This window comes from Ictidomys tridecemlineatus, chromosome 5, assembly GCF_052094955.1.
Source record: "Ictidomys tridecemlineatus isolate mIctTri1 chromosome 5, mIctTri1.hap1, whole genome shotgun sequence".
NCBI classification, from domain to species: Eukaryota; Metazoa; Chordata; class Mammalia; order Rodentia; family Sciuridae; genus Ictidomys; species Ictidomys tridecemlineatus.
The window spans coordinates 60,459,600-60,474,600 of record NC_135481.1 but is presented as its reverse complement, the minus strand read 5'-3'; the positions used below and the strand labels follow the sequence as shown (position 1 = coordinate 60,474,600).

General features: G+C 34.9%; 2 protein-coding genes across 7 annotated transcripts in view; both read right to left on the bottom strand.

Annotated features, from left to right (window-relative positions):
- Churc1 (churchill domain containing 1) overlaps window positions 1-15,001 on the bottom strand; it is a 630,431-nt gene that overhangs the window by 44,437 nt on the left and 570,993 nt on the right. The gene's annotated exons all lie outside the window — the stretch shown is intronic.
- The window catches only part of Fut8 (fucosyltransferase 8), a 337,229-nt gene that overhangs the window by 197,059 nt on the left and 125,169 nt on the right, over window positions 1-15,001 (bottom strand). For 3 of the 6 annotated variants that reach the window (XM_078050077.1, XM_040276269.2, XM_005322799.4), the window contains exon 3: window positions 446-869. The exons of the other annotated variants lie outside the window; for them this stretch is intronic. In XM_078050077.1, the coding sequence (XP_077906203.1) occupies window positions 446-648 (203 nt within the window). In that variant the 5' untranslated portion in view covers window positions 649-869. The remainder of the gene's footprint in view (window positions 1-445; window positions 870-15,001) is intronic. 6 annotated transcript variants of the gene reach the window in all.

Here is a 15,001-nt window from a genome sequence, read left to right as displayed (position 1 = left end):
ATATATACTCATTTAAATCATATAGTTTGGGTTCAATTTATCAAAATTTTCACAATGCAAAAGATAACCATAAATAAAATGTTTTAAAATTAAATGGCCCAATTTTTCTAAAAGATTCATATGCAAGACATGATATGCCACTATGGAGAATTCTCTATATTTAATATAAACAGGTATCATTAGTATAAAAAATACTCTATAATGGGGCTGGGATTGTGGCTCAGTGGTAGGGTGGTTGCCTTGCACGCATGAGGCACTGGGTTTGATCCTCAGCACCACATAAAAATAAATAAGGTATTGTTTCCATTTATAACTAAATTTTTTTTAAATACCCTACATTAAGACAGTTAAATTTTTGTAAAGACATCAGTTTACAGAAATTATTGCCTATTTTCAAACAAAGTACAACATTTCATTGTTCTTCCTTCAGTATTTTATAACCTACCGGAGAGATTCAGCCATTCGCCTCAAGTCTTCATTCTGCTGTTTTAAGCGTTCAAGCTTTGCCAGAATCTTGGACAGTTCTCGGCTAGAGTGATCAGGGTGGTCATTATCGCGAACCAAGTGACCACCTATATAAAATAGCAAGGTTCCCCAGGCAAAAAGAATGAGCATAATCCAACGCCAGGAACCAGTCCATGGCCGCATTTTCAGATTTTCAACTCACTTCCCTGGCTTCCTGGAGCTCAAAGAATTGAAAACATTGTAACTGTTTCTAGTAAGTGAACAGGTGAAAAGACTTCTGTTGTTTCAACACATGATGCTTCAAATTAGTCTCTCTGGTAGTCCTGTGGTGAATCTTTGAAAGAGATCCTTGTGGTGATAGGAGTAGGAAGCTTTACTGTCCTGTGCTTCATGGACTCTACATGCTGCGGAAAGAGTAAGAAATGTATTTATATTACTGAAAGTATAATTTGGCAGATACTGAGATTAATGGAGTTAAAGGAAACACATGGGTGTTGGCTGGCCAACAGCTGGAAGATAATCTAACCACCTAATCTAGTAAAAAGTAAAAGCTTAAATTTGCATGCTAAATCAACCACATATATTAGGGCTCTATTAGCTAACAGTTTAATTAGCTCTATGCCTAAAAGTCCTCCTAGTGCCATCATCACTTTTCCTTCTTTCAGCTGTTCAATAGTGCTTACATAGCAAGTAAAAGATTGTATCTTTGACTAATCAAAACCAAAATATTTTCCATTAAATATTTCATACTAATATGTTCATTATTTCAAAGAAAAACATGTTCTCTGTATGAGTGAATTCATTCCTAAAATTCTCAACTCCATCCCCTCCATCTCACTGCTCAGTTGCCATTTTACCACTTAATTCTGTAGGTGACAGTTTGAATTGTCATTTTTAGTAAAATTTCTAACGTTGGCAAAGGCTATCATGGCCATTAATCAGCTGGCAACTACTCCACACATTACAAGCAAAAGTTCAAATGGACCAGGCTAGATTACACTTTCCTGAAATTTATTAAAAATACCAATAATCACAATAAATCTAATCCAGTTAAATCTTTACTATTCATTTAAAGTACAAACACATATACTTTCCCAAGTTTAGTTACATATTTCATTTGTCATCAGTCCATCATTACTTTTAGAATTCTCTTGGAAACAAAAATTAGTTTCTCCCAAAGAATTTGTAAGCAAAAATTTAATTTAAAGCCACTTGACAATTCCGGAGTATAGAAAATAAATAATTTGTCCAGCCACAGAGTTCCTTATAAAAGAGAAAAAAAATAATAGTTTCTGTGGAGTTGGGGATATAGCTCAGTGGTAGAGTCCCTGGGTTTGATCTTTGTTCCCCTGAAACGGGCGGGGGGGTAGAGAGTTACTGTGTGTAAGACTGAATTTGAGTAGCACATGACCATTAATTAAACAGTTACAAAAGATTAAATATTAAATAGAAAAGTTAGAGAAAAGGTTCAAAATTTTGACAGGGCCACTATTTTTCTACTTCCAAACCTCAAATTTCATGTTTATAAATAACCAAGTATTCAAAGTGGAGAAAATCTCTTCAAATGAAGTGTCATTGTATCACTAGTAAGAGGTCCAAGGAAATCTCTTGAAGCATAGACTTCTACTTAAATCCTTTAGACTCTAGACCTTTCTGGGAAAGCAATTTCAAGATACATCAAGTTTCAGTAGCAAAGGAAGAGGTTTATTGAAAAAGCAAAAGACACACTAAAGAAGATGTGTGCATGCTCAAGACCTGAGCTGTGGCACAGACCTAGGTGGGATGTGGTTTATATTGTTTAAGAAAATTAGTATTCAAAAGCAAGGATTCAAAGTAGATGAAGTTCTTTGGAATTGGGAACTTCCTTTGTGAAACCCTGCTCAACGTTATTGTATCTAATTATATAGTTAAGGGATATGTGAATACATGTGGTAATCAGTCTTAATGAGCAGAAAAGTAAAGATCCATCAGGAGGTTCTTCTAGTGTGCCTGTGCTAGAAACCAGCTGGAGTTGGCTCAAGAGTGCAGCCAGGGTAGGTGGACTGCTGGTTTGTCCATCAGATGCTGAAAGGGTACCTGGGGTTAACCCAGTGTACCTTCTGCAAGAGGTACAGGATGCCTGTGGCAGGTGTGGAAAAACAACTCCTGCAACACAGCATGAGTTGTTTCTCCACCCCTATTTTTCCCTATTCCCCTATTCCACTCAGTAGAAACACTATTTTATTCCCATTTTATTTCTACACTATTTACCATGATCTTAGTGTTGTATACTGACTAAAACATAAAATTAAAAGAACTGTACTCACTGAGAACTGTTTGAAAACAGGTAGTATCCCAAATGAAAATTTGATATCTATTGCTTTAATAATATTCTCAAATCTATCAATGATACTCTTTTTTGTCAACTCCTGTCCCTTTCTCAAAAATCCTTCTCAAAACCCTATTCCTCTAATCTTAGGTATCCTAATCTATTCATCAAAACATAAGAATAATTCATGTCTATTTCACATTTCAGGTAAAAGATCTTGTAACATGAGGTATACTTGTAATTTTATGTAGAAACAATGTAGACACTCAAGAGTTTCCTGATTAAAAAATGAATCCACTCTGATGACCTAAGGAATGAATTCAATTAAGTCAACAAAAACTGTTAAGAACTAACATTTGAGTTAATATTCTTTGACAACACTGAAAAATGCTATCAAACCATATACTGAACCTATATCCCATTTAATCCCAAGCTTACGATACATATTAAAATTTTATCTTTCCCTTCATAGCAAAAAAAAATCAGAAAGAAAACTATTATACACAACCACAAAGACAGTATTGTAAAAAAAAAGAATAATTTATGATAAAAATAAGATGTGCTGAAAATTTTACTTGGAATTATAACAAAAAATTATCATGAATATTCAAAGCTAGCAAATGATATAACTTAAATAGTACCAAAAGTTTACAGAAACATAAATTTTGTAATACAAAGTACTTTAGATTTTATTAAACCACTAACAAGATAAACTAGGCACAGTGAAGCATGCCTGTAATTCCAGTGATTTGGGAGGCTCAGGTATGATGATCCCAAGTTCAAGGTCAACCTCAGCAACTTAATGAGAGACTGTCTCAAAATTTAAAAAAAAAAAAAAAAGAAAAGAAAAGAAAAAGGGCTATCATGTTGCTCAGTGGTAGAATGTCCCCTGGTTTAATTTCCAGTTCTGGGGGGAAAATCCAAGATATTAATTTACTACAAAATATAGCAATAATGAGATTATGAGTTGTAAAAAGTAAGAGATTATTATAGGAGCAAAACATGGTAATTTTCTTTTTTTTCTTTTTTTATTTTTTCAAAATTGCCCTGTATTTCCTCCCTTTTCCTTTCCTTCCTCCCTCTCCATCTCCTTCCACTCCATTGGTCTTCCCTATATCTTTATAATATCCAATTCCCTCCTCCCATTTTTCCCCTTCTTTTGCTTCCATATGGTCCAACCCTTGATTTTCTGTTTTTATTGATTTTCTTCTTATTTCACTTAGCAAGATGTTTTCCAGTTCTCTTTACCAGCAAATTCTATAATTGTGAATTTCATACTAAAAATACTTATGTGCCTATATTTTGATAGTATGCTGATTTAAATTCTTTTGGATAAATCTCAAGGAGTGGGACAGCTGGGTTATATTGTGTTGATGTGGCTAGTCTTAAGGAAGCACCTACTGCTTTCCAGAGTGGTTATACTAATTAGCAGTACCAGCAACAATGTATGAATGTACCTTTCCCCCACATCCTAATATTTATTATTATTTGTATTCTTTTTTATTATTTTTTTTCATGTGTGCTCTTTTTGTTCTATTTTTTAATTTATTTTGCATTATAAGTCTTAATACACAATTATACAATAACTTATCATCTCTGATTATATATAAGGTATGTTGACACCAAATTCACATCTTCATACATGTATTTTGTATAATGATGAGGGTCTCTTTTCACCTTCCATGCTATTCCCCTTCTCCCTCCCTTTCCCTCCCACCCCTATTCCCTATCTAGAGGTAATCTTCCTCCCTTGCTCTCCCTCCCAACCCCATTTTCTTTATTAATGACATCATTTTAACTCAGTTTTTGGAGGGAATGTTTCCCAGGATTTTACTTAGCCAATATTTAAAAACGGGGTCAAGGAAACCAAGTCAAGCTTAAAAATGAGTAGTTTTCTATGTAGTTTCATTAGCATGATTTTAAGATGCGGATATAGAATTTTTCTCTCTATAGACTAACCATGGTGCATGCTTGTTTACTTACCTATGATGTTTACTAATTGTTTGAACCATGCTTTCTAAAATAGAAACTCCGTAACTTTTGTTTAGTTCACTGACACACCCTAAGCACACAGGACAGTACTTGGCTCTAAGTAGGCAAATGAATACTTTTGAATGAATAAATAAGTGAATGAGAGAAGAATGCCATACATGACATACCTAGTATATCAGTGTCAACTGCATTTATGCCCCATGTAAGAAATATGATTGCAGAGAAAGTACTATCATTGAGGAAAATGGTTACAAAAATAAAAACACTTCTGATTTTAAGAATTTATTTTCAACATTTATCTACAATATATTTTCAGACCAATGAACTGATCTAAAAAGCTATAATATCAGCAACCTAATGGTTCACCTGTAAACCATGTTAAAATAATTTCTCTTTCATTTTCTGCTTCTAGAATATTCACATTGCAAAGACAACAGTGTGATTTTAGACAGTCTGAGAGACATGAAAGCCACTCCTTTCTGCAATTATTAGTGAAAGTATATAAAATTTATTAGTAAAATATATTTCTATATTAATTACATATGTAGACATTATCTTATCATGAGGTAATTTCTGGCAAAAATTCATGTAGCTATATTTACCGAATTTCTTATCAGGGTGGGTTGAATTTATGCCTGTTTAAGAGTCACCTAGTACCCTTCTTTAACAGAATATTAAGGATTGAAAGGTGTCAGGCTTCCTTCTGCAAATTTATTTAATTAGTAATATCCCTTTTTAAAGGTACTAAGGTTTTTAAATGGCTCACTTCTTTTGTATTTTAGAGAAACTAAATTATTTTGCTTAATATCTCTGGAACAACAAATATATGTAATTTTTTAAAGTACTTCTTAAATTTGGAAGCTGGTATGCAGAATCAGTAAGATCAGGAGTTTTAAAGGAGTTGCTGTGAGGCTTAAATGAGGTTCATATACATAAAGTATTTATTAAAATGCTTGGCTCAGAATAAGTATTAATAAAAGATAATTTTATTTTAATGGTGATAAAATGTGGAGATTAAAATTATGTGTCCTAGAATCAACAGTGCTTGTACTTAAGTCTCAGTTCTACTGTATCACAGATAGGTAACCTCACTGAGTTTCTATTTTTTTAACCTGTAAAACAGCAATAATATACACTATTTCTTCCAGAGAGCATTGGGAAAGGCTTAAATAAAATAATCTATGGGAAACATTTAGCACAACACAAATTAAATCATTATTCAGTGCATGTTAATGCTGTTACATTATTTTATAGATCCAATTAAATTATTTATTATAATTAATATGCCATATTTGATTGTGGGCAGCTTCTAAAATAGCTTCCAACAGCTGGCACCATGGCACATGCTGATAGTCCCAGCAGCTCAGGAGGCTAAGGTAGGAGGATTTCAAGTTTGAAGCCAGCCAGGTCAACTTAGGAAGACTCTATCTCAAATAAAGGGGAGCTCAAAGGAAAAGCACCCCTGGGTTGAATCCTTTGTACTGGGTGGAAAAAAAGAGAAGCTCACCAATGATCCCTATATCCAGTACTCATGCCCTTGTGTTGTCTCCTCTTGAGTGTGGGCTAGACCTAGTGACTTGCTTCTTAAATTGGATACAGAAAATTGATAAGGTTATAAAAGATTAGAAGTTTTGTTTCCTCGAATATTCTCTGCTTGCTCATTCCGCTTGGTCATTCTGATACAACAAGCTACCATTCTGTGAACTGTCCTAATGAAAGGCCCATAAAAGGAAATAAGGGCAGCCTCTAGTCAATAACCAATAAAGAATTGAGACCTTCAGTCCTAAGGCCACAAGTACCTCACAAGGTTGTTAAATTCTGCCATCAACCACATGAGTGACCCTGGAATTGAACCATCACCCATCAAACTTTGAGATGACAGCAACTTTGGTACACATTTTGATGGAAGGCTTTTACAAGAACTGAGCTAGATGATATAGCACAGCCAGATGATCCAGCTGTTATGGTTTAGATGAGGTATCCCACAAAAGCTCTACTTTAGTGAAGAAAATATTCAGAGATAAAGTGATTAAATTATGAGAAATGTAACCTGATCAGTCTATCTCCACCCTAGTTTCAATGGACTAACCGGTTGGTAACTAAGACAGCTGGAACAAGCTGGAGGAGGTAGATCACTGTGGGAGTGCCCAAAAGGGTTGGCAAGACATTCCCTAAGGGCACTCCCTCTTTCTTGGCTGCCAAGAACTGAGCAATGCTCCTCAACTACACCCTTATGCCATGATGTTCAGCCTCCCCACAGGTCCAGAGCTACAGAGTTGGACAACCATTGACTGAACTTCTGAGACTATATCTTAGGACAATTTATTATGTAGCAATAGATAATATATTGTGTCCACCTTTCATAATAAGCTAAGGAGACAGTCTTCAATTAATGTATTATTTTCTGTACTCAGCAAGTTGTACAAAGCTTAGGACACAAAAATGAAATTCAAGATGCAGGACAAAAGTGATTCTTAATTATATGTCCTACATATTCTGCAAATACCCTTAATAAAAACTATAAAACAAAAAAAATTCTAGAAAATAAAAAGATTAGTTTCTTTGTAGACCCTTTTGGGTCTGCTAGGTATAGAATCATGTCATCTGCAAATAGTGATAATTTAAGTTCTTCTTTTCCTATTTTTATGCCTTTAATTTCTTTCGTCTAATTGCTCTGGCCAGTGTTTCGAGAACTATGTTGAACAGAAGTGGTGAGAGAGGGCATCCCTAAACTATTAGAGCTAATAAATGAATTCAGCAAAGTGGCAGGTTATAAAATCAACACGCATAAATCAAAGGCATTCCTGTATATCAGCGACAAATCCTCTGAAATGGAAACGAGGACAACCACTCCGTTCACAATATCCTCAAAAAGAATAAAATACTTGGGAATCAACCTAACAAAAGAGGTGAAAGACTTATACAATGAAAACTACAGAACCCTAAAGAGAGAAATTGAAGAAGACCTTAGAAGATGGAAAAATATACCCTGTTCATGGATAGGCAGAACTAACATCATCAAAATGGCGATATTACCAAAAGTTCTCTATAGGTTTAATGCAATGCCAATCAAAATCCCAACTGCATTTCTTGTAGAAATAGAGAAAGCAATCATGAAATTCAAATGGAAGAATAAAAGACCCAGAATAGCAAAAACAATACTAAGCAGGAAGTGTGAATCAGGTGGTATAGCGATTCCAGATTTCAAACTATATTACAGAGCAATAGTAACAAAAACAGCATGGTACTGGTACCAAAACAGGCGGGTGGACCAATGGTACAGAATAGAGGACACAGAAACCAACCCACAAAACTACAACTTTCTTATATTTGATAAAAGGGCTAAAAGCATGCAATGGAGGAAGGATAGCATCTTCAACAAATGGTGCTGGGAAAACTGGAAATCCATATGCAACAAAATGAAACTGAATCCCTTTCTCTCGCCATGCACAAAAGTTAACTCAAAATGGATCGAGGAGCTTGATATCAAATCAGAGACACGGCATCTGATAGAAGAGAAAGTTGGCTACGACCTACATGCTGTGGGGTCGGGCTCCAAATTCCTCAATAGGACACCCATAGCACAAGAGTTAACATCTAGAATCAACAAATGGGACTTACTCAAACTAAAAAGTTTTTTCTCAGCAAAAGAAACAATAAGAGAGGTAAATAGGGAGCCTACATCATGGGAACAAATCTTTACTCCTCATACTTCAGATAGAGCCCTAATATCCAGAGTATATAAAGAACTCAGAAAATTAGACAATAAGATAACAAATAACCCCATCAACAAATGGGCCAAGGACTTGAACAGACACTTCTCAGAGGAGGACATACAGTCAATCAACAAGTACATGAAAAAATGCTCACCATCTCTAGCAGTCAGAGAAATGCAAATCAAAACCACCCTAAGATACCATCTCACTCCAGTAAGATTGGCAGCCATTATGAAGTCAAACAACAATAAGTGCTGGCGAGGATGTGGGGAAAAGGGTACACTTGTACATTGTTGGTGGGACTGCAAATTGGTGCAGCCAATTTGGAAAGCAGTATGGAGATTTCTTGGAAAACTGGGAATGGAACCACCATTTGACCCAGCTATCCCCCTTCTTGGTCTATTCCCTAAAGACCTAAAAAGAGCATGCTACAGGGACACTGCTACATCGATGTTCATAGCAGCACAATTCACAATAGCAAGACTGTGGAACCAACCTAGATGCCCTTCAATAGACGAATGGATAAAAAAAAAATGTGGCATTTATACACAATGGAGTATTACTCTGCATTAAGAAATGACAAAATCATAGAATTTGGAGGGAAATGGATGGCATTACAGCAGATTATGCTAAGCGAAGCTAGCCAAGCCCTAAAAAACAAATGCCAAATGTCTTCTTTGATATAAGGAGAGTAACTGAGAACAGACTAGGGAAGAAGAGCACGAGAAGAAGACCAACATTAAACAAGGAGGAGAGGTGGGAGGGAAAGGGAGAGAGAAGGGAAATTGCATGGAAATGGAAGGAGACCCTCAGGGTTATACAAAATTACATACAAGAGGAAGTGAGGGGAAAGGGAAAAATAATACAAGGGGGAGGAATGAATTACAGTAGTGGGGATAGAGAGAGAAGAGGGGAGGGGAGGGGAGGGGAGGGGGGATAGTAGAGGATAGGAAAGGCAGCAGAATACAACAGACATGAGTATATCAATATGTAAATCAATGGAAGTGTAACTGATGTGATTCTGCAAGCTGTATACGGGGTAAAATGAGAGTTCATAACCCACTTGAATCAAAATGTGAAATATGATATATCAAGAACTATGTTATGTTTTGAACAACCAACAATAAAAAAAATAAAAATTAAAAAAAAGAAAATAAAAAGATTAAACAGATTAAAATATCAGAATTTTTGGCTTTAATATTTATTAAACAGGATTCCACCTCCAACCATGATGGGAAAATTGGCCTTAGATAGCCTCACACATAAAAACTAGAAAACTTGGGCTAGGGATGTGGCTCAAGCGGTAGCGCGCTCACCTGACATGCGTGCGGCCAGGGTTCGATCCTCAGCACCACATACAAACAAAGATGTTGTGTCCGCCGAGAACTAAAAAATAAAATACTAAAAAAATTCTCTCTCTCTCTCTCCCCCACTCTTTCTAAAAAAAAAAAAAAAAAAAAAAAAAAAAAAACTAGAAAACTTTAACATATTTAAAGGGTCTGAGGATATGGCTCATTGATAAAAGCACTTGCCTAGCCCATGCAAGCCCCTAGGTTTGATCCCCAGCATCATGAAACGGGGTGTGTGTGGGGGGGGGGATTTGGGAGTTATTTTGTTTTGTTTTGTTTTACGGAAAATTGTTTTCAGATATGGAGCAATGTACAGACACAATTGCAATGCCTGAAAGAATGTTGACAATAAAGTTTATATTGATCACTTCAGCTGCCTAGGAGCATTTACTGAACATCAACACAAAAAGGCATAACTCAAACAAAGCACACCCATCTTCCTCAGAAGACAAGACAGAGATCCAAGTTCAGAAAGTTTAAGATGGGTAGAATTTGCAGGTCAGTATACTAAAGAGGATGTAGCTGTCCAGAGAAAAACCTTCAGAAATTTGTAAAGGAGGTCCTTTGAGTCTTTGGCTATATACTAAGACACTTATGCATACTAAGAATACATGCAGAGTAAGAGCTCCTGAGGCTTCTAACAGAAAAATTATCACAGGAAACAAAATTAAACATGGATAACTAAAATCTATCAGTCCCTCAGAGAATAGAATTCCAACCAAATATAGTAAAAACACCACATAGGAAGCCTGGAGCATTCAGTAAAATCCTAAGAAATAAAACATCATAGAAGTTAGGGTTAAGCAATCAGAAATCAAAAAATGTTTTCTGCATGAGCAAGACAACAAACATCTTAGGCTACATGGCACATATACAGGCTCTGTCATATATTCTTAATTTTTATTTCTGTTTCTTTATAACCCTTAAAAAATGTAAAGACCATTCTTAGTTCATGAACTATATAAAAACATGCTGTGGACCAGAAATGTCTCATAAACCAAAGTTTATTGACTCCAGCCCAGGAATAAATACTATGCTAGCAAAGTCCTCAAGGGGGTTACAAATAAGATGCAAAAAAGAATCAAAATGATCCAAAAGGAAATTAACTGCCTTTCAAAATAAAATTACAATACTTTTTAAAAAGATAACAAAATATTAACAAAAATCCATATAAAATGCACATTGTTCATTAACTATTACAAAGAACGTGGCAAGAGATCATCCTGTAATGCAGAAATCCAAAGACTTGCTAAGGCTAAGGACAGAGTGTAAACACTAAGAAACATTAGCACCCTTAGCTCCACAACAAGAATGATGCAGCATCAGCTCACTATTGCAGTGATTTTAAATGTGATTTAGTGCAGTTAACTACTACAATAACAACAAGAAACAAAACTCAAATTAGAGACTGACATATCCCTACCCCATGTCCCAATCTATGTAGACACACTCTCAAAGAAAAAGGGCACCCATGCTGATCATAAATACAATTCAACTCAGTCTTTGTAGCCCTTAACGTACAATTTCTATACTATACCAAAAAATCATGAGATTCTCTTTAAAAAAAGCAAGAAAAGCAAACCACTCTCAAAGGCAAACATCAGAACCAGACTCAAATGAATGTGTTGGAATATTAAGATAATATATTTAGAATAATTATGATCAATATACTAAAAAAAACCCTTGGAACATATGGGCAATACAAAAGAATGAGAAATTCAGCAGAGAAGAAATGCTAAATAAACATAAAAACAAAAAGAACTTCAAAGTATTATAAAAAAATTAAAGGTGAAACTAATGAGTTTGAGGAGAGATCAATAGATATTATTCTGCATGAAACCCAAGGAGGAGAAAAAAGATCGAACAAACAGAATATGGAATTCAAAAGCTGTGGGACAATAACAACTGACCTAAAACATGTGTAAATGGAGTTCAAGAAGGTAAGGGGAAACAGAATGAGCCTGAAGACACATTTTTAAAGATGTTAGCAAAGAATTTTCCAAAGTAAGTGAAATATAACCATAGATTAAAGGAATGCAGAGAATTACTAGCAGGATAAATTTTCAATGTACATAAAACTGCTGAAAAACAAGATACAGAGAGAAAACTATCAGTAACAAGAAAAAAATATTACAGGGAAAAAGAATGGGAACATAACTTCGTGTAAAAACAATGCTAGTCAGAAGACAGTGGAACAACATCCTAAAATATCTAAGAAGGAAAAATGTTGACTCAGAATTCTATACTCAGTGAAAACATACTGCAAAAATGAGGGCAATACTAAGATTTTCTCAGAAAACAAAAAGGCTGAAAAATAAAGTTCTGTCAGCAAAAAAAAAAACAAAACTACACTATAAATAATGGTAAATGAAGCCTTTTAAAAAGGGAGTATGACAACAGAAAGAAATGGATCTAAACAAAGAAAAAAAGTACCAGAAATGATAAAATCCAAAAAGCAGACATTTTCTCTTAATTTAATCACTTTAAAAGAGATAATTAAAACATAACAACCATGATTCATTGGGCTTACAACATATATAAAAGTAAAATATAAAAGAACAAACATAAAAGGACAGGAGGGAGGAAATAGGCACTATAGTAAATTGTTTTATTATACAGAAACTGATACGTTATTTTGAAGGTAGACTAATGACTTAAAGATATATATTGTAAGTCCTAGAGTTATACTGTCTGCATAAAAAACCACCAGCAACTAACCATATGCAACTATTTAAGTTAGAATTAAAATTAAGAATTTATCGCCGCGCATGGTGGCATATGCCCGTAATCCTAGTAGCTTGGGAGGCTGAGGCAGGAGGATCACTAGTTCAAAGCTAGCCCCAGCAACTTAGCAAGGAACTAAGCAACTCACAAGACCTTGTCTCTAAATAAATTACAAAAAAAAGGCTGAGGATGTGGCTCAGTGGTTAAGTACCTCTGGGTTCAATTCCCAGTACCAAAAAACAAAAGGACGAGGAGGAGCAGGAAGAGGAGCAGGAGGAGGAGGAGGAGGAATAATAATAACAATAATAATAATAATAATAATTGGGGCTGGGGATGTGGCTCAAGCGGTAGCGCGCTCGTCTGGCATGCGCGGGGCGCTGGGTTTGATCCTCAGCACCACATAAAAATAAAATAAAGATGTTGTGTCCACCAAAAACTAAAAAATAAACATAATAATAATAATAATTTATCTCCTCAGTCACATTAAGCAAATAACACTTGCTCAATAGCACATGTGTCTAGTGGGTGCCATTATAAATGCTGCAAATAAAATCTACCCAAATTGGAGGACATAGAAATTTTAAATAGATCAATATCAAGCAATGAAATTAAAGATGCCATCAAAAACCTAACAAGAAAGAAAATCCCAGGATAGATCCTCAGCAGAGTTCTTTCAGACTTTCAAATAAGAACTAACACCAATCCTCCTCAAATTATTCAATGAAATAGAAATGGAGGGAACCCTTCCAAACTCATTCTATAAAGCTAGTATCACCTAGATTCTAAAACCAAACAGAGACAAATGAAGGAAAGAAAATTTCAGACCAATATCCCTGATGAACATAGATGCAAAAATTCTAAAGAAAATACTTGCAAATTGCATTAAAAACATATTTAAAAGATAGTGCAGGGGCTGGCATAGTGGCTCAGTGGTAGAGCATCTGCCTAGCATATGCGAGGCATTGGGTTATATTCTCAGCACTGCATAAATAAAATAAAGGTCCATTGACAACTAAAAAATATTTTTTAAAAAAGAGAGTGCAACAGATCAAGTGGCTTCATCTCAGGGGCAAACAGTTCAACATAGGTTCAACATACAGAAATCAATAAACATAATACATCATATCAATAGACTTAAAGTCAAGAATCATATAATTATCTCAATAGATATAGAAAAAGCATTTGACAAAATATAACACTTCATATTCAAAACTCTAGAAAACCGGGTATAGTAGGGACATACCTCAACATTGTAAAAGCTATATATGCAAAACTTAAAGCCAACATCATTCTAAATGGAGAAGAACTGAAAGCATTCCTTCAAGAACTAGAACAGGACAATGATGACCTCTTTCATTACTTCTATTCAACATTGTCCTAACTAGAACAATCAGACAGAAGAAATAAATTAAAGGGATACCAACAGGAAAAGAACTCAAACTATCTCTATTTGCTGAAAACATGATTCTATATTTAGAAGACCCAAAAACTCCAGCAGAAAACTTCTAGAACTCACAAATGAATTCAGCATAGTAGCAGGACATAAGATTAACATCCATAAATTAACTTCATTTCTATACATCAGTGATGAATCAACTGAAAGTAAAATTAGGAAAACTATCCCATTCACATAGCCTCAAAAAAAAAAAAACAGAAACTTAGGAATCAATCTAAAAAAGAGGTGAAAAATCTCTACAATGAAAGTTATGTAACACTAAAGAAAGAAACTGAAGAAGACCTTAAAAGATGAAAAGGTCTCCTATGTTCTTGGATAGGAAGAAATACTATTGTCAAATGGCTATACTACCAAAACAGCTATACAGACTTAATACAACTCTTATCAAGGTTCTGATGACATTCTTCACAGAAAAAGCAGTCATGAAATTCATTTGGAAAAACAAGAGACCCAGAATAGCCAAAGCAATCCTCAGCAAGTAAAATGAGAAGGCATCACAATAACAGGCCTTATATTAGACTACAGAGCTATAACAACAAAAATGGCATAGTATTCACGCAAAAAAAAACAAAAAAGACATGAAGATCAATGGTACAGAATGAAAAACACTGAGACAAACCACATAAATACAGTTATCTCCTACTAGACAAAGGAGCCATAAACATTCATTGAAGAAAAGATAGCCTCTTCAATAAATGGTATATCCTCTTCAATAAATGGTGCTGGGAAAACTGGAAATCCATATGTAATAAAATGAAATTAGACTTCTATCTCACACCCTGCACAACAAAACTCAATTCCAAGTGGATCAAGGACCTAAGGCATTAGACCAGAGACCCTATACCTACTAAAGAAAAAAGTAGGCTCAAATATCCATCATGTCAGCTTAGGAATCAAATTTCTCAGCCCAACTCCTAAAGTAAGAGAAGTAAAATCAAGAATCAACAATTGGATTGTATCAAACTAAAAAGCTTCTTCACTGCAAAGGAAA